General features: G+C 46.6%; 4 protein-coding genes across 4 annotated transcripts; 1 reads left to right on the top strand and 3 right to left on the bottom strand.

Annotated features, from left to right (window-relative positions):
- Positions 1-4,052: 4,052 nt before the first annotated feature.
- On the bottom strand, positions 4,053-8,546 carry PPTG_23535 (hypothetical protein; the record flags this gene model as incomplete). Its single annotated transcript, XM_008911311.1, has 8 exons — positions 4,053-4,092; positions 4,172-5,727; positions 5,812-7,336; positions 7,401-7,507; positions 7,574-7,651; positions 7,728-8,014; positions 8,083-8,170; positions 8,247-8,546. 8 exons carry the CDS (start codon positions 8,544-8,546, stop codon positions 4,053-4,055), a joined length of 3,981 nt encoding a protein of 1,326 aa, XP_008909559.1.
- An 8-nt stretch (positions 8,547-8,554) lies between these two features.
- Positions 8,555-10,171, bottom strand: PPTG_14768 (RuvB-like 1). The gene is made up of 2 exons (XM_008911310.1): positions 9,174-10,171; positions 8,555-9,111 (listed from the first exon to the last, which is right to left on the bottom strand). The coding sequence occupies exons 1-2, from the start codon at positions 10,080-10,082 to the stop codon at positions 8,656-8,658; spliced, it is 1,365 nt and encodes a 454-aa protein (XP_008909558.1). The 5' UTR covers positions 10,083-10,171; the 3' UTR covers positions 8,555-8,655.
- A 4,586-nt stretch (positions 10,172-14,757) lies between these two features.
- On the bottom strand, positions 14,758-16,000 carry PPTG_23534 (hypothetical protein; the record flags this gene model as incomplete). Its single annotated transcript, XM_008911309.1, has 3 exons — positions 14,758-15,215; positions 15,266-15,544; positions 15,610-16,000. 3 exons carry the CDS (start codon positions 15,998-16,000, stop codon positions 14,863-14,865), a joined length of 1,023 nt encoding a protein of 340 aa, XP_008909557.1. The 3' UTR covers positions 14,758-14,862.
- A 2,605-nt stretch (positions 16,001-18,605) lies between these two features.
- PPTG_14765 (hypothetical protein) lies at positions 18,606-19,348 on the top strand. The gene has a single exon (XM_008911308.1). It carries the CDS (start codon positions 18,647-18,649, stop codon positions 19,211-19,213), a length of 567 nt encoding a protein of 188 aa, XP_008909556.1. The 5' UTR covers positions 18,606-18,646; the 3' UTR covers positions 19,214-19,348.
- Positions 19,349-19,462: the final 114 nt, after the last annotated feature.

Genomic DNA, 19,462 nt, shown 5'->3' with positions numbered 1-19,462 from the left:
GTAAACCGTATTCTTCGAATCCGGGATGATCGGGTTATCTGAAAAAGAGTTGGGATCTCGTTTATTGTCTCCTTGGCGATCAATGCGGATTCGTTGAAGAGCAGTCTCCAAATGTAGCAGTACGTCACTAGCACCAATATAGTATCCAGCATAGATCTTTTCAATAGAAGTGGATTCCTCAGTAGCAGTTTGATCTGAATCTGTAGCATCCACATGCTTTGGTTCTTCTTCAGGTGAGACTGATGCATTCGGTTTATTAGCCGTTATCTGCGCGATTGCTGCGCTCAAAAGAATCCAAGCCGATCCGCACACAGTTTTCCCGCAATCCTTGGGGCCAGTAATAATGGTAGGATGGTTCCCAAGAAGTAGTATGCCAGACAAACAAATCGTTGACGAAATCGCCGGAGTGGGAACTACGAGTCGGTTTAGCTGTGAGCATAAAGAACAACTTATTCCAACCTCAGACCCTCTTTCAGCCGTGCTTTGTCCACTTGGTGCGGATCCCAGTAATATTTGTGACCAGCGGGTATAGTACTCAATCCAGGGTATCCATTTAGAGCCAAATTCAACAGAGAATCCATAGTCGTATATCGTCTGCTTGTGTGAAATTGCCCCTCCATTAGCAATTTTTGATCCGGTATTACTCTTATTCGCGTCATTGTTGCTCAAGAGACTTTCGGCCAGAGTACCATTTGGGAAGAACAACATGACCAACCGTTTTAACGAGGACTGCTCGTTATTAGGACCATGAAGAATTAAATCATACAAGAACACATGAAATTTTCGGCGCTCCAGATCATCCATGGTGCTCCCCACTCCCCACACAAGCGCCTGTAAGAATAGGCAGTGAATCGCAGTATTGCGCTGTTTATCACTCGTCAACGAGCAAAACTTTTTCCATGACTGTTTCAGCGAACTGTGAAATAGCGCAAGCGTCCACTGAACTCGCAACACCCGTTGACCACTGTTATCGCAGTTTTGAAAATTTGTTTCAACAAATTCCAGAGTAGCTGGGACAAATTCAGACACTAGCGTGTCAAGTATGCCAAAGATGAGTTGTACGTACTGTTCGAACTCCGTCCTCCGGAGTATTTTCCAAACTGCGTACACATTTACCCCCACTTGGTCTAAACTACGATAATGTCCGTCCACATGTACCACGCCTACTCGAGACAGAAAAGATGGCGAAGCGTTCGTCAGTGTTGGTGACTCCATTATAATGCGAACATGGTGAGGAACTACTAAAATCTTTCCCGATGACAATCGTAAGCCTTTCCGGTATCCTGGAATATCATCCTGAAGTTCTTCAACGGTGTAAAACAATTGCTCACTCCATAAGCCATCGAGGTTGCCGTCAAAAACAAGCCACGTTTGGGTACGCTTGTCTCTTTTATAAAATCCCTTCGCTTCCTGGAGTAGTTTGTATAGCACACCGTGTGATTGATCATCAGCATCGAGGGAGAGCAGTTGACCCAGCCGAAGAGCTCGAGGGCAAACCACAACACACCGCGTTGGAGCTACTAATGTAGCTTCACTTGCATTGCAAACGCTCATTTTACGAGAGCTAGTTCGGTTCGTAGCACTTCTCCTGTAGGTTTCGGTAAGGGCCCGTGAAAGTGAAACGTACAAGCTAGTCTTCCCCGCTTGAGCCTCACCTGACAATACCACCGCACGGCTATTCCTCATTACTTGGAGAAGTTGTACCATCTTCATGCCAAACTCCACTCCAAAATGCTTCCATTCTTCGTTTGTTCGAACATAATTCTCCACGTAGTTTTCAAGATTATGTACCAATCCAGTGGTTGATAGCGAGGGGCTCCCAAAGTTTCCTTGTCCCTCGTTATTCAGTGTATCGAGATCGCCGGTGAGAGCATCCGAACTGAAATCTCGTAATATCGAATTGATCAATTGGAAATTTGCTGCTGATATAACCGACCCCATGCATTCTTGAATGGCTAGGTAAACACTTCGGTGCTCCATCCGTTCTTCGTCACGTTTCGCCATAGCCTCTGCAGTAGCATCATTCAAAATAGGCGTTTCTGTTGTTGACACGTCTTCATGCTCTTCATCTGAAATCAACAAGCTGCACCGACCTCGCCTATGATGCTCTTTTTCAAGATTGTTTAACTCCATAGCACGCTTCACCACACTTTTTACCAAACGCATGTTAACGAGTCGAGACCCGAGAACGTTGACTGCATTCGTTGTCTCGGATGAGTGACTCATGAGCTCGAATCCACGTTCACATGCTCCCAGGGCAGCAACTAAAAGCTTGGACAGGTCTGACGCGTGCACAAATCTTGCGCATTGAAACTCGAACTCAGCTAGCTTCTCAATATCTGGTGACTGCACAACAACAGTTCGAAAGAAAAATCGTGCTTCTTGGACTAAACGTTTTTCTCGAGGTGTGCCTTGTTTTGGGGATCTGGTTGTTAATGTCAGGAGAAATAGAGCTCCACGTCGTAGACGTACTCGATCTCCAACAAGAGAGCATTGCGCATGTCTTGCAGCGAGCCCACTCATCACTTGTGCACACAACATCGTTACCATGGACACATTTACTGGGTCCAACAGTTGGAAATTGTCAATACACAGCCATGCCCCAGAGGAAGTGGTAGCCTTGATATAGTTAACCAATTCGTCGAATACCAGCTCCCTATTTGCGCACTGAAACGTGACGTCGAGTCGACCACACAAACGAGCTAATTGGTGGCAGATTGTGGTCTTTCCAACTCCAGCAGCACCCTCCAAGCAAGCTCCTTTAACCATCGTACTAACAGCTTGTGCAATTGCATGAAAACATCGCAATGTGAGTGGTGTTACTAGCATTCCAGCTGAGCCATTACCCAAATATTCAAGTCCATAAGGCAAATTCAATGAAGTCATCATCGTGACACTGAGCACGCTGTCGATAAAATAATAGCGCGGCTGTGCAATCCAGCATAAACTTGGCGAATAATGCGGATACGTGCAACTCTCACACTTACTTTCACCTCTTTCTTCCACCCATGTACCGCCAACTTCTGCTAGTGCACTAGTGCTGACATCCCGAAGCTGCGCTAGCAGTAGAATAATATTCCCAAGTGCCACTTTCGCGTGTGGATAAGCCGTCACTCTCATCTCTTTGCTTACAGCATCAATGTTCTGGATTAAATTGTCCGTAACTGCAGTCCATGCTTTTCTTTGGTTGGGATTTTGATAGGCTTGCTCCGACTGGAGTGTCCATACATGCTGAATCGCAGCAAGTAGCGATTGCTCGGGCCAAATCAAACACCATTTGCGAAATTCTTTACGAGGCAAATCACTGTAAGCCGCACGAATGGATGCATGCAGGATTGTTGTCATCGAAGTCTCCAGTTTGGCCAACCACGTCGGCATTGGCGTGTCCTTTGTGATGATCGGGGAGCCAAGAGGAAATGGCTCTCCGACTGAACTAAGGAGAGCTGTGATTTCATTTGCAGCATTTGTTTGAACACTGTGGATACCAGGGAAGCATCGAGATAATGCTTTCCAGAGTGAAGCATCGCTTGGTACGTCTGCAAGAGCCAATGCCGTTACAAGTTCGAGATCCGACAGGAAGTAAAACCGGGAAAAGCTCGCCCGTTTGCTATCAAATCCGACTCGGACATCTCCTCGTAGGGAGTCCAGAATTTCTTGACACTGTTCTAAGTCGGATATCAAGCTCCTCGCTGGAGAGTGAAGAGCTTGATCTAGGCCCACTGTCGAATTTGATCGCATATAATATTCTGTACAAGCTGGTTTGCGGAGTATAAAGGCGTGGCTTAATTGATAAAGCGTGGCTGCGCTGGCAAAGAGCCGAGATGAAGTCGAATCATTCTCAACAATACCAGCCGCGAAAAGTGGTGTTATCTTGCGCCATCGATGCTCGACTAGTGTCAACATTTCAACAACTTGCCCCATTTCAGATACAAACGTTTGCCACAAGGCGATCTCATCGATGAAAGGCCCAGCGTGGGACATACACGATAGCGTTTGAAGCCGTAAGAGATGGTCTTCCATAATAGACACGATTTTTCCCCCACACTCTTTCTCTAATACGAGATTAAATGTTTCAGATTCGGGATCATCTGTCTTTAATAAAGGAGCAAGCACCGTGCTTAAACTAATTGGATGTCTTGAGGGTACGAGCTTGAAGCTAGTTGTTTCCCACTCGTCCCTTATCTCGTGTAAGGCACGTTCAATCTGTTGCTCTTGCGTTGCGTTGCAGCTAATATCGACGATATCACTGATCCTTTCGAACGCTCCATTTTCTAGAAGTTTCAACAAAGTGATTAACTCTTCAGACATAAAATCGATACCAAGCAGCCCCGACACTGCCTTCATGTGTCGTTCTTTCATTGATGGGTTCTGAATCGCCACAATGAGTCGGACAGTCTCGCGAAAATCTGCCATCTGCTTCCGAACTGTTTCGGCAGTGATCGCAGCCGCAGCCGAGTTCAGAATCAACATACTAGAGACATCGGACACGACTGTGAGCATTTGCTGCAGTGTGTGCATCCCTTCCTTCCCTGGCAACTCGAATATATTCCCACGCAGCCATCTTGAGTTCATTTCACGAAACTCTCTCACGGTCTTCCATAATCGTTCGTAGGGAGCCATTTCTTCAGCAATGTCATCCAATTTACCAAAGTCCGTCGGTTTCCACTGAAGTTTCTGCTCTTCTTGGATAATGGTAGCCATAGCTTGCCTAAAGCTGAAAATATTGTCTTGCATCTTTGCAAGCTGAATGACATAAGTTGCTGCGTGCCGTAGGTCTCCCTTCTTCGCGAAGCCTCGGACTTCGCCTTCAAACTCCTCAATCTCAGCCTGAAACCGGGATCGTTTTGCGATAAACATGGACTCGATTCGTGATCGCTCGTCAACAAGAACAGACTCGGCTTCTTTCAGCAATTTCTCGATCTGACTTCTCCACTTAAGCGTCTTGGCAGTTGATGAGAGAAGATCCAACGAAAGGGAAAAGCCTTCATGTTCTGTCGGTACGTCATCTACCTCAACATTTCCGATGTGTATATTTTCTCGCTCAAAGAGCAGGAACCGAAGACGCTGCTTGATAATGTTGGCCTTATCTTGAAGTTCTTGGAGCATCGCTGACTTCAGAGACTTCACGAAAGTTTCGCCATCTACAAGCTCGTACAAATCCAAAGGTTTCTTCGCGAGGCGAGCGGCGATCTCCTTATATTGCTGGCGTAATTCAGCATTTATCCGACCAGTTCTTTGCTCAAACGCTTGAAGGAGACGAATCGTCCACTGGGCCAGATCTGTATGTAGTCTCTTATTTACTTGTCGGCAGTCCACTGAGAACAGACCTAAATGTTGCGAGTGTCTGTTGTCAATTGCAAGTCGCAAAGCGGTAGTCTGCACACGCTCCATCTCAGCTCGATACGTCTCCAGCTCGCTGTTTTCTTCCAGATGAAAACAGTCAACTGAGTTCACATAGCGGTGTGTCAGTGCGAACATGTCATAATCGGCCTGCAACTTCCGCAAGTGCGATAAATTTTGCTCGATGATCGCTCGGATTCTAATCGTCGCAACGACAATATCATCCTCTTGTGCAGCTACATTCCACAGAAATGGCGTCGATGTGGTCGACAACACAATTGGTTCTTCGAATTGCGTCTCAATACGACCAAGGTTGGAGAATTGCTTGGGTATATTGTGAAGGACATTCAACAGACGACTCGGGATGTCCACTAGAGGGTCCCGAAACTAGACGAAAAGAAACATACGTGTGAGTAAACAAATTCTATCAAACTAGGGGACTATGGTATATTTCATAGAAGTGTGATGTACCTGTATTTGTCCTCCATGAAGCACCAGCGTCGTCAGTAAACCTGGAAACGCCGGCCGCTCTTCGTCCCGCGAGTTGGCGTAATTTTCTTCATTCACTCCACCATATCGCTCAAAAAAACTGACGTAAGCTTGAATAGACTTCATGATAAGCGAGCGAATTTGTAGTGACATCACTGCTGCTACCGTGTCAAATAGATGCCGCAATCGAAAACTCACTGCTGCCTCTGACGTATGAATAGAAAACGTTTCTGCTCGAATAGCACTTTCAAACATCATCTTCGATTTCATGTACCAATTTTCCATGACAAACTCTTTCGCTTTAGCTGAAAAACCGAGTTGGGCTCGTTCGAACTCGATAATATCCATAGGCTCGATACCATCGTTATGACCCTCGATGCCCGGTAGGTCTACCAAAGTTATTGATGCATAAATGCCATGCCACATGTGGCGAAGAGCTCGAACTTGTGGGTTCGACAAGATGAGCAGCGACATCAACTTGGACTGTACACGTTTCCGTCGAGCTGCTTTGCTATTTACCGATTCCGATTGAGAAAAGCGGTTAGTTGTCCTGGCTTGCTTTGCGCTTGCTTGTCTTCGGTGTCTTGAAACTAGATACTTCAGATCTGCCATACAACCATTAGGTCCGTCACTGCTTCCCCACTTCCACTTTATCGGTAAACGAGCGTGAGTGGGTGCTCCTTGTGGAATTCCCAGTCGATCGCACGACTCCGAACGCATCAGTAAATAATTCAGAATGGCTTTCTTGGCACTTGCATAATAATTGTACACAAACTCTTGATGTGCCACTTCCAAAACTCTCTCGATCTGATCACTCGAAGGACCATCAATGTACTTTACAGCAGCAGCCACGACTCGTGCTTCTAGATCAGCTGGAAGAGGAGCAAGGTAACTGCGGTCGATGACCTTGTCATCGGACAAGTACTCAAAGTACCGTTGTTCAGGTGGTGAGTTCTGAAGCAGCTTTTTTCTTCGCATTCGAAAAGAGGAGCTTAAAAAACTGGGTTTCTCAATGAAAACTACACCTCCAGAATGTTTAGTTAGTTGCCCATACTGTGATGCAGACTTCTCTGTCATCAGCAATGCTGCTGCCGGTGTAAAGTTCGATCCAATGCGATTCGAGGGGAGCAAATACGACACATTCTGGTCAGGTTCTACACAAAGTGTACGGCATAGCCGATCGAAAAGCTGCGGCACCATCCGAGTGTCCTCTCCCTCCAGCTTGGTAAGCGTTGACTCGGCTTCTGCGTCGTTTCTTTCATCTGACTCTTCTAGCATAGATGTATTGATACGACTGATTCGCGGGCTTGGTGATCGCCGATGTAGCCTTTCCAGTTGTGTTGAGCGAGGAGAAGCCCTGCTATCCGAAGAGGTCACCACAGAAGGAAACGTCGGTCGTCGTGGATTCGAAGGTCCAAATGAAAAATCGGGTACGTCCATAGACCGATCAAACACAGGATTAAGTTGTATCGATGATGAGAACGTAGACCCCGACAGAAAAGAATACCTAAACTTACGCAACGCAAAGTTAGTCTAAAGTTTGCATTGGAATACAGCACTTGGTATTTTACTTGGCTGGAGGTGTTGGGGTTGTTTGAAGAGCTGCCTGGGCACGTAAATTCCGCTTCACGACACTTTCTCCCGTACGAATCTCGTACTTCAGTTGTGGAGACGAATGCTGTAACGGTTGATACACACAAAACTTAGTTTTGCCCCTGTAAGTTCAGTTGTAAGTGACTCCTACCGAGTCACGCGAAAGTAGGTGACGGTGAACGACACCATCGACACACAAAATCACTCCAACACCGAAGTTCAGTTCTACCTGTTAAAAATATTGAAAGCAACCAACGGTAATTGTCAATAATCTTGGTATCAGTCAGTCGGATAAAGATACGTACTCTTCCACATTGACTCATGGCGTTCCCCAATTTGTTGACGATGGCACTTAGCCATTCCTGTGCTCTTTTTGAGTCAGCAGCATTACCACAGCACGCAGCCATTTCCACAAAACTGAAGGCAAAAACGTCGCCAAGCCCAACAACGCTAGGTGCTCTGCTAATGCTTTCAGTCGATGCCAGTGCGTCCGAGTTGGAAACCGTCGATGATAGTGTAGCTACGAGCGCTGGATCAGGCATCTCGGAGTCCACTTGAAGGCAAAATTTGTTGAGGAATTGCTTGTCGGGTTCTGCAACCAGTAAGAGTAAAGAGTCTACAATACGAACAAAAAAACAGTGCTTCCGCTTCATCACTTACCGAAAAGTGTTATGCGGATACCTAACGCTTGAACTCGCAGATAGAATGTACCGAAACCTGGAATTGAAGCAGGTACTTCCATCGCAAGCTACAGCGATCCAATACAACATACAGTAGTCTGTCAGCCACAATACAAACAGGATCACACCGGTATCATTAGATACCTGCGTCTTGACCCAGTCGCACAGAAATTTCCACACCAGCCAGCACTCATTCATCGTCATAGGGACCGCCATCATGAGCGACTGCGGAGTCTTGGGCGAAAAGGTCGACTTCAATTGAGTTGGGGATCGGAGGATTGAGGTCGCATCTCGTGGATTAACTGGTGGGAGTATTCCTGACGGGATTGCTCCAGAATCTGTCACTCGAGCATCCGAGCTTATACCTCGTTTGGAATATCCCCTTGGGGACGGAGTTGCAAATATTGTCGACTCTCGCACGACTTCGTTGTTCACGGAATCCATGACACCTATACAACAAGAGGAGAACAGCAAAGCCAAAGAGCACAATGGTAAGTGACCCTTCAAGTGTATTTTAGCCAGACCCTTGAGTTCTAGATATCTTTGTCTGTCGTTACAAAAGGTATCCCTCCGTCTGGGCGAGTGCATGCGCCGAGCGCTTGGCGTCGTTGAAGAGGTCGTTCGTCTCGTCAATGTCGTCCACTGACACGTCGGAGCGGCCTTGGGTCTCTGCGAGGATCCGGGACGGCGTCAGCAGCTGCACACTGTATCGCAGCGACGTCTGTGACCCAATCTCGCCCAATCGTACGGTGGCGTCTTCCAAGAGCTTGATGTTTTCGGCCTCGGCGCGGATCTTGATAATCTGCACCATTTCCTCCACCGAGTACGGCATTGTACGGATGATAAGCATGCGATCCAGCAGATCGAGCGGAACACCATGAGGAGACGAAACGTCAGTGCCGCGGATCTGGCAGACGCCGCGGTTGGTGGCGAACACGACGATTGGGGCCAGAGTCGACTCCAGCGCGCGGTTCAAGTACGTGAAGCACTCGATGTCCAGCATATGAACCTACAGGAACAGACACCATTTAGTCATAAAAAAAACTCAGTATAGTTTCCATCGGGTCGTACCTCGTCCACGAAGAGGACACCGGGCACCAGCTCAGCCACGCCCTGGTCAATATATCTGTTGACAACCTTGTTTATCTCCGTTCGCAATTTCTCGGTGATCTCCGTCTTCTTTGGTTTCATCATCTGACCCATCATGGACATGATGTCCTGTCCACCTTGAGGCCGAGCGTTGGCGATATCCAGATCGTGCAGCGTCACGTCTTGGATCAGCTCCTTCTTCTTGTGCACATCGCCCTTGGGGATGGGCACGTACTCCTCCGCTTCAAGATCGTATTCGGTAGCATAGGCATCCGAACGTCCAACTCGCTTGACACTACCGTTGTTGGCCTCAATATAGATAACGTCACCTACCGAAACCTTCTCCTTCTGCAGTGACTCGTAGATACTGGGGTCCAGTCGCAGCTGCTTCGAGCCTTTGGTTGTCTTAAGTCCCACAATAACATGAGAGATGGTCTTGCCGTATCCTCCAAGTGGATTCTCTGTCTCCTCAGGCGTCATCTCCGTCACTTCTCCCTCGTAAACTTCCTTGCTCTCTTTGATGCGAAGCCCAATGGCGCGACGGAAGTTTTCCATCAAAATCTCCGTCTTCTTGACCTCAGATGAGTATACCTCGGAGCCCACCATGGGACAGAACGGAACTTTAGGTCCCAGCTCTTGGGAAATACCCAACGCCATAGCTGTCTTACCAGTGCCGGGGGCTCCTGCGAGCAGCAGCGCGCGGCCTGCCATTTTTTTCGACTTAATGAGCTCCACGACGAGTCCTGCCGCCTCGCGGGCCTTTTCCTGGCCTACAAGTCCCGATCCAATGGGCAGCGCTGTGCCATCTGCCTCCAGACCCAGCCCCTTCACGTGCGTGTGCGACGCAATGCGCTGCGCCTTGGCTGTGGACTGCACTTCCTCGATCTTCATGGCCGAAATTCTGCTGATCTAATGGTCGCGAACCCGATCCAATAGCTTTGACCAATCAAAATGCGCGCTATTTGAAACGCACTTTTGTATTTGATGTATTTTTAAAATGTAGATAGATAGCAAAAAAATATTTCTTGTAAGAACAAAAATCAAGTAAACGGTCACCTAATTGTGTATTCTGAATCAGAATTTCTGATGCGATCAGATTTGTCTGATTTATTCTTCTAAGTACAGTATATCAGAATACAAAGTGAGGTGACCAGACCACTTTGGAGAACAAAAAGGAGCTACTTGGCAGTTTTAAGTGTAACCACGTTTCCCCACACTGGGATTATTGCTACCATGATTGAAAATTGACTTCCAGTCGAACTTACAATAATTGCTGGTGTAGCCTACTGAATATCCGATAATTATATTTCAAGTACGGTTAAGACCTTATATTTTAATAGCGGGATCGAGATGTGTAGATAGCTCATCATAATCATAGGAGGAACTAGTTATGCAGACATTTGAGTTGGCGCTACGCCTTGGACCACATTCTTGGACAAATATAATAAGCTGCTAGCAGCTCGATCGCTCACACACAGTTCACGGTTGCAAGTGGACGTTTTGTTGTTATTACCAAATAAAAAAACACTATTTGCAGATTTTTGTCCAATCAGAAAAGTCCTGTGTGTAGTTGTTGTACAACCACATATTTGACATATCGAGTCGGAGGGACGTCCATTTATCGATTTGCAAGCTGTTAGTTATTCGCATATTTCGGAAATACTGCAGCATCTCCGACATATCCTGTCAAGTGGAGAGGAAGAGCCAGGGCTGCGCCCCAGCTCCACCTGCTGCGCAGGTGCCTCCAGGACTTCGATAGACTACTGGCTGGCAAGCTGCCAGTCCCCATCCTGCTTCTAATCCTACTAATACACTACAGGCTTGGGCGTCGGTGCCGCTGCTTACTCGGCAACTTGCGCAAGCGCGCAGCAAGCTGCAGCATGTCGGCATTTTTCTCTGCTGGACTTTCGTCCCTGCACTTCACCATGTTACCAAACCGTCCTCGCAATGGTGACTACGCGCAGCAACCGCGACCGTCACTTATATTCGACTCAGCATGAACCTGACCGAGCTCGCACTTATGAACACGAAGCGCGCCCGAGAGAGCGTACAACGCTCGTTTCGAGCGTTTCAAAATGACGGAGATATGTTCAGGGACTACTTGGAGACGTCTATGAGTCGCGAAACAGCCGCGCCGGTTCTGGAAGCTGTGGTGGGAAAGTTTGGCATCTGCCTCGCCTTCAAGGAGCGACGTAAAGGCCAAAATTTTGCTCGGCACTCTGTGATTCAGTATTGGCAACAGGCCAAGAATTAGGTGCTCGACCAATTCCCCAGCATCTTACTGAATGAGTATCATCTCTAAGTTTTTCAACAATTGCATTGCGTGCAACACCTCTCATTGGCAGAAGGCAGCTATGGTCGTTGGTCTCGTACGTTAGTACATTGCAAAAAGCTACACAGTTGGACGCCCAGTCGTCACGACAAGTGGCACATGGCAGCCTAGCGACATCAGAACGCTTAGATGTCTCGAGATGATATCAGATGTTAGGTGCACCTGGGAGCATCGTTGAAGACCGGGCGTGCAAGGCAGGCGAAGACTGTGTACATTCGAGATAGGAGACTCGTAGGCTGCCAGGACTTCTTAATCACAATCTCACTTTTGGATTTGCTTCCTACTCAATAAGTCTCCTCCTCCTCGTCCAACTTACACGAACCAGTGTTACTTCTGATTGCAGCTCGTTGGCGACAGGGTAGCAGATGTTTTCTGCTGTTTAAACGCTCAAACCACGAAGTTGTGAAGTATGACCGCGCAGTGGATAATCCTCGTGACGTGCTCATGGTTGTGTTGGAGTGGTCGCTGAAAAAAATGCCCCACATCCACACGAATAGGTCGAAGGTCATTTCAATTCTGCTCAACAGCTGTGACAAATGAAATTTAAATGAACCCTTGTAGGCATCGTCAATTTCGGTTTTCAGAAAAAAAATGTAAGAACGTGGTCAGTGGTCTTGTACGCATTGTCTACAACGACATATATTCGTCCTCCATCCTTTAAACTACTTCCAGGAGACTCGTATCCCGATTGGTACGAATATTGTTCACGCCACCAGGAGGAGTCATACCAGGTAAACAAAGCGGCTGAAGGCATCCCAACACTCCTGTACATTGATACCCATGTGTGCATACCATAAAGCAACGGCCTCACAGCAACGCACCGCCTCACTGCAACACCGTAAAAAAACCTTCAAATCGAGAAAAGAAATGTGTGATTACAGTTTTGCGGTGACGACACCCAATTTTAACACATACATGTCTAAACAAATTGCTACAGATTCTTCAAATCTCCACGTGCTTGCATATTTAGGTCGGAGTTCTTTTTACCCTGTAAAATTGTAGCGTTTGCTAACATTTTATATACCAAAGGACTTTTTTTACAGCTATTGCAGTGACACCGTGGTTTACAGTAGTGCCTACCGTAATACGTCTGCAGCTTCCGTTGACTTACACAGCGATCCATCCATGGCCGCCACGCTCCCCATTCTTGTATCGAAGAGCACAGGTCTTTGCGGAGAGCCCACGCTCCGTCGATAACATAGGAGATTGGATCTGGAGCTCTGGCCAGCTTAGAGCAGCTGCATGAAATGTTCGTTGTGAAGTAACTCCAGCGGCCACTTTATGATTGGCTAAAAATTAGGGTTACGATTGGTAGATAATTGATTTTAAATGAGGAAACAAATTAATGTCTGGATTGAATGCTCCGAAATAAGTTATAGACGGGGGAGTCGTGTCGGCTTGAAATACATAATTGTATGGTAAAATATGGCAATTATTGTTGATCGCAATACGTTTTTAGGAAACCCTGACGGCTGACACTACTCCGGCTACGAACATCGAAACGTGCTTCCACCTGCCAAGTAGTCTAGGAAAGGTTGTCGTTTGGGCTCGACTGGAACATACTTGAGTGCAACAAGGTGCTTCTCTAACGCTGGCGCTATCGTTTTAACATACGGTTGAACGGCTACAGCGACATGCGGCGAGTGTACTTGAGCTCTCTCTCCAAGAAAAACGTGACCTCGTCTTCCTAGTCCATACGCTCATGCACGACCGCACCGTTTCGGCGCATTGAGACCTGCACCAACGCTATCTCCACAAGATGACCCCTCAGTCTCCTCTTGCGGTGATCCCATATTCTGATTCTACTGGTACTGCAATAACTAGTAACTTGGATGAAACTCGAATAGTACAATTAAATTAATGTCGGGATCTAGAAACATAAAGTGAGATTTGTGTCGGCTTGGTCACGTTCTAGCTCTAGAGCCTATCGTCTACAAACGGTCCTACAGCCAAACACCATACCAATTCTAAATATACGTTGCCGAAGAATATGATTGCGATTTTGTGAATCTACTATCATCGAACCCAATCCAGCGATCTGTATGTCCGCGACACTATATGTTGGTGATAGGACAGACAAATGAACATGTCGTTAATGATTATCGTTTAAAGGAAGCTAACATCTAAATGTTGCTTGTGGTTTAGATAACGATTTGTTGCTGGCAAACAAATGAATTGAGATAATATTAAAATTAGCAAGGAATTTTGTCCTAATCGCTTGCTGAACGGACAACTGTCGGAGATAATAACAGGTCGTTAGGGGAAATCTGCTGTAGCAGAAAATATTATAAAGAGATTTTCCCACTCCAACCGAATCTGGAAGGTTATACAGTATACACATAATCTGACCTCCATTGCGATCACTGAATAGACTCTGGATTAATATCCATGGAATACAGAGTGTGTCAACTTCTCCACGCCGCATATGATAGACCTTACGATTGCCAGACAGCATGCTGGGAGTGCTGGGAAGGGTTCCATAACTTCCATCTGCTCCGAAAGTTCTTCTCTATAGAACAAAAATGAAAGAGTCCGAGCTATACAAGATGAAACAGAGCGTTTGACATAACCTCTTGCACAGATCAAATAAAGTCGAGCTGCTCGAAAAATTCCATAACGCTACCAACATGATTTATTGAAGTGTTTGTCAAAATCCATCGCTATAGGTATAGATATGCTGAGGTTTGTCCAGCTTGGAGGTACTTCTATCATCGCTTACACAAGCACGACGGTGACTTGGGCACACCTCGCGGGTGAACAAAAAGACCCACGCGGTTAACATAAAGAGCAACTCCCCGTTAATAGAATTTCTTGTGGACGGCTTGAAATTCAAGTTTTTCATGCTGTCGAGAACGCGCAACAATTGCTATTCAAATCTGCGTGCATCTGACCCATATAGCCGCAGTTTTGCATGCGACGACGAACGCAGTAAATTACTACTACGAGCCCTGGAGACAAATCAATTCAATTACGAAATAAGGTTATTATTGAGCATTGTATGTTTGTGTTATTTTTAACGGATCTTGCTTGGTACAGACGGATTGTAAAATTCACATAAACATTACTCCATCGCCATAATTGTCTACTCTGTGGTGCATGTGGCTCTGGTATTGATCAAGTGTTCTGGATTTAAGCCTGTTCGCATGGGCTTGGCCAGTACCAAGGCCGGGAAAGAAGTGGTGTTTTTAGACCCCTGTTCTGGACCTAAGAAATAAGAGAAGAGAACAAGCGTATTCGGTCAATGCCAATGCCGAGAAGGGAATGAAGTGATGTTGTTTTAGTCCTTTGTTCTAGGCCTAAGGAAAAATAAGAAAGAATAAGAGTATCTGTAATCTTCAATCAAGATCTCGTCAAACGTCTCCATGACTGCAGCAATATCGTTCTCATGATCGCTACCACAGTCCCCGCTCTCGCGTACATGCCACGCAGCTCTGAACTTCGAGCCGTAGACGTCGTGTTTGGTGATGCGCCAGGCACTCGAGTCATCATTGAAGCCACAGACTTGTACAATTTTTTCGACAACTTCAACTGGAGTCTGCTTCCAAGCCTGAGCACCCACGATGAAACCAAAGCGAGCTCTGGTGGGCGCGGATTTCCACCGTCCGTGTACGTGACCTTGTCCGAGCATTTCCACTCGTCTATCAGCTGAGAGATGTTGTCCTTGAAGGACTTGTAAATGTCCACATATCCCGCTTGCAGATACCACCCGGAACAACAGCAATCTTGATGGCTTTCTCGTTACAACGCTGCTTGACGCGATTCTCAATGTGGGCACGCATCGAGTCCCACACGACGTACTGGTCTGTCCTTTGTAACACGGTAGGATAGTACCAGTCCAGCCAGTTCAGCAACAGGTCCTGGTCCACCCATGCACGAGGTTGGTAAGCAATGTAGCAGCCTCCAAGGCGCTCAATAGAACCGCGGTTCTTCCGTTTCCAGATGAGGCACGGGGGTAACTTTTTACCAGTAGCAGTAACAGCCATGACGGTGATCCGCATGACATGGAAGCAAACCCGTGGGTCTTACCACAACATGGCGAGCACCAACATCGTCAACCGTGTAAGCCCGAGCATCTTCAAAGTAGACTGCAGTCTCGTCCATCAGAATGGTACGCTCGCGATTTATGCGGCTTGTGTTCCTCCAAAAACTGCATATATGCTACAGCACGCTCGATAAGGACATCGTCCGTCAATGTCATCAGATTGGTGCGCTCACGAAGCGGTAGATTGTTCCGGGACATGAAGTTGTTGATCCAGGGATCTGACGCCACGAAGCGAATGGGGTCTTCTTCGTGCTTTTCTTCGGTACGGCTCTGGTGAAACAGCTCCAAAGCCATCAACGCGATCCAACTTCGCGATACTTTCTCTTTTCTGATGCGTTTCTCGTAGATCAGATCAACGAGCGCATCTTCAACAGCACCGAGCAAAGGTCGTCGACCTCCACCCACTATGCGTCGACGAGCACCGTGCTCAGCCATGATCTGTTCGCGGTCCCGCCGCCACTGACGAAAGCACGATGCTGTAATGCGCCATTCGCGCTGCCGAAAGTGGGCTACGGCGCGTGAAGGCACCTCTCCTCCTTCAGTCGCAACCCACTCAATGGCTTGGTGCCAAAGTGAGTGCGTGTGACCCCGAGGTGGCTGCCAAAGTCAACTGCTTCCAAGTGCAGGTCTCGAAGTGGACGAAGAAAGGAAAAATGATCAAGAATCAACGACGTTCCTTTATCATCAGCGTCGATAGCGAAGAAGAAGTGGACAACTGGGTCTACATGATTCAATTATTTCGACGCTCTTCCTTCGGGCCGGCATTGAAACTTAGAGAATGAGAAAGCAACTCCTGGTCTCTCTTTCGTCAGCTAGTGGCGTCGAACCATTCGTTTAAGCAGCACTTCAACCATAAACAATGACTGGCACAGCTAGCGCAATCTATTTTTATACAACGCCCTTTCAGAGAGCGTTGTAGTTCTATTCGATGCGAGCGTTTTATTCGGTATTTTACGTTACTTGTTCGGAATGCAAATACGGCACCTAAACATTAAGCTACTCTGGCACAAAAAGAGTTAGTTGAGATGCATTGTTAAGGTCAATACAAGGAACTTTCAGAGAACTTACCATTTCACAGTGCGGAGAATTAACGGGACTTGAACCCACAACAATCCTGCTCCCTTACGGGCCCTCAATAAACTCAAGTGGCTTAACCGGTTGAGCTGTCAGCACTGGTTGAATGCAGTTTTATTTGTCAAAATCGAATATAACGCCCAATTTGCACGAGAAGGCGTACTAATAAAATACAACGCGGCGTACTGATCCGTATTTTACGTTAGTTAATTCAATTTTTAAGAGGAGTGTTGTTCATTTCGAAATTTAAGGTTTGTATGGTTGCTCTAGAAATCGTAAAGTAGAGCTGCGAAGTCAAAATCCGAATCAATAGCCTTACGGGCTTCTTCAATCTTGATGCTTTCGTTTCTTAGCCTCATCGATCGCGAAAGGACCATACTTCAGCTGGTGTCCATATGCCAATACCCACCGCTGCACCCAGTGATCGTACTTTCGAGGCTTGGTAACTCTTCGCCAAAAACCACCGTGCAGTTTCAAGAATTGCTCTCCGACGTTATTGACGACTGTAATTCCCCTCTCGTCATGGTCGTTCGCGTGGTTGTCACCCTCGTTCGCCGGGTCTTCATAGCCGTTAAATCTCAAAATCCGCCTACCATGGGACGAAATTGAGCTAGAGGATCCCGTTAAGCCCGCCCATTGGCCGAAGCTAGCAGACAGAGGTACTGCTTCGTTACATGTCAGAGCTATAATCGCAATCAGCAGAAAGCCGTAAAACCTCATGGGTGTACGCTGGACTTGGATTCTCTAGACAACGGGAAAATAGCAAAATGAGAACTCTGTCACAGTAAGCGCAGCACTGGTCTATTTGCTGCATCATCGTAAGTGACGCATAATCCTCCTTGAGTTATGCGAGCTTATGAGGATTGTAGCAAAGGCTGTATTGAGAAACAGGCCTGCTACTTGAATCTTGCTGGAACGAAAATATCCTACTACAGAATAACATGCCACGAAATGTATTTATCGCTTAGTAGCTCCGTTTTATTGTATTGATTCACAGTAAGTAAATATAAGCACCTCAAACGAAACTCCCTCGAGCTCGACGTGTAGACACCAGGTCAGCTAAGATCTTAAGCTAAATTATCAGCAGCGCCGCGTTACTAGTAGTATTCGATGAAGACTTTTCTTCACCCCCACTGCGTATCGCAAATCACCGTCCATCATACAGCAGCATTTCCTAAAATAATATTGTCAAAATATGGCAGAATAGGTAATGGCATGAAATTAAAACAAGTATTGGATAGCGATGCTAAACACTTTATTTTGAGAGTCTTGCTTGCTGAAATAGCACTTTGTTGCCAAGGACCGGAAAATATTAAATAAATTCCGGTCCTTGACAATAAGCAGAGTCTTGTAACTGTGTGCAGCATATGTGGTAATAAATGCTTTCCACACTCTCAATGCCTCAAGGAAAACGGTAAAGGATGAAACCAGTCGAAGACTGCCCTCGTTTTATAGCTCTTTCGAAGTTTGGCCTGATCAATGGGTAGATCTGCAGTAGAAATACAAAATACACATGAAATGGATGTACGACAACAGCGGGATTCGCAGGTTTATTGTTTTTGAAATATAAAAAATAATGTTGTTTCGGTCAGCTTAAAAAATAATTGCATAAAGTTGTAGAGTAAAGAAATATTTCGATCAGAATTTTTGAAAAGTTTAATTTAACCAAAATTTTGTATTATCATTTAGCTTTTTCACAAAAATGCTTTGGGAAAAAAACTGCCTTTTAATCAATCGTTACTTTGCGTTACTTTAGGTCGATCGCAAAGTAACGCATCACAAATCGACGCGGGTCCCGCGTCGAGGTATGGAATTTTATATTTGAAGCATTCTGAAACCAAGATGCGGGTCCTGAAAAAATAGTCCAGTGAGATATGCCTTATGACAGCATCTTTGCCAATGACATTTTTTTTGTCATCTACGGTACTGTTATTTATCGCTCTAATGAAGGGTTAAACAAAAAGGAGTTCTAATTATTTTCTTTAAAAAAAAATAGCTCAAAAGAAGATGTTGCGCCCGTTGTTTGGCGGCGCGCTGAGCTGCGAAATCCCTGAGGGCTTCGCGGACGTGAGCTCTTTTCGACAGGTGCCCGACAACCAAGAGGTGTTTGCGAACGCGGCCACGGACCAGTGCGTCATTGTGGAGCTGCTGCAGTACGAGGAGAGCGTGACAGATGCTCAAAGCGCGCGCTACTTTTTCAACGAGATCGCCCAGTCCAACGGCTGCGGGCCCGACGAGGTAACGGTGTTGCTCGAAGAAAAGGCGAATACCAAGAATGCGCCCGCGAACATCGACGCGCCGCATACTACACAGATCATCGTGGGAGACCAGAGCGTGGCTAAGTTTAAGGAGGGTGATCATGCCAAGAACGTGGTGCGCGTTTATCTGGGCAACATCCGGCTGCCCGGCGTGACTACGGACGTGGTGCTGTCAATGTCAGCGCCCATGCGCATCAACCCAGCCAGCAGCAGCCGCGATGCCTTCCAATTCGAGGACAACTCAGAGGTGGCAGCCGCCATATTTAAGCAGGCACTGCAGTCCTTTGCCGTCCTGGACTGGTCGCTGTTCCAGTAACGGGATAGCTCATCACTAAGATGGTTGGACGGCACGATAAACGCGACTTTCGCGGTGAATAAATGTTGTTACACCTTTTAGATTGGATCATTCGATTGTTTGATAACGCTATAACGGAGTGCTTGGTGACACGAAGAGGAAGAACTCACTTTAGCAGCGACGGCGCTGCATTTCATTATAAGACTTACTTCAGTTTTTTTTACGGCCTCACAGGTTTGTTGTCGCAGCCGTTGCCTCCAGCAATGACAA

This window comes from Phytophthora parasitica (genome assembly GCF_000247585.1).
Source record: "Phytophthora parasitica INRA-310 unplaced genomic scaffold supercont2.41, whole genome shotgun sequence".
NCBI lineage: Eukaryota > Oomycota > Peronosporomycetes > Peronosporales > Peronosporaceae > Phytophthora > Phytophthora nicotianae.
This window is presented reverse-complemented; position numbering and strand designations above follow the sequence as displayed.

Coding starts and splice junctions, on each gene's coding strand:
- PPTG_14768 (XM_008911310.1), bottom strand. CDS start 10,082: ATGAAGATCGAGGAAGTGCAGTCCACAGCCAAGGCGCAGCGCATTGCG. Junction 9,112..9,173: donor GTGTCCTCTTCGTGGACGAG/GTACGACCCGAT, acceptor CTGTTCCTGTAG/GTTCATATGCTGGACATCGA.
- PPTG_14765 (XM_008911308.1), top strand. CDS start 18,647: ATGTTGCGCCCGTTGTTTGGCGGCGCGCTGAGCTGCGAAATCCCTGAG.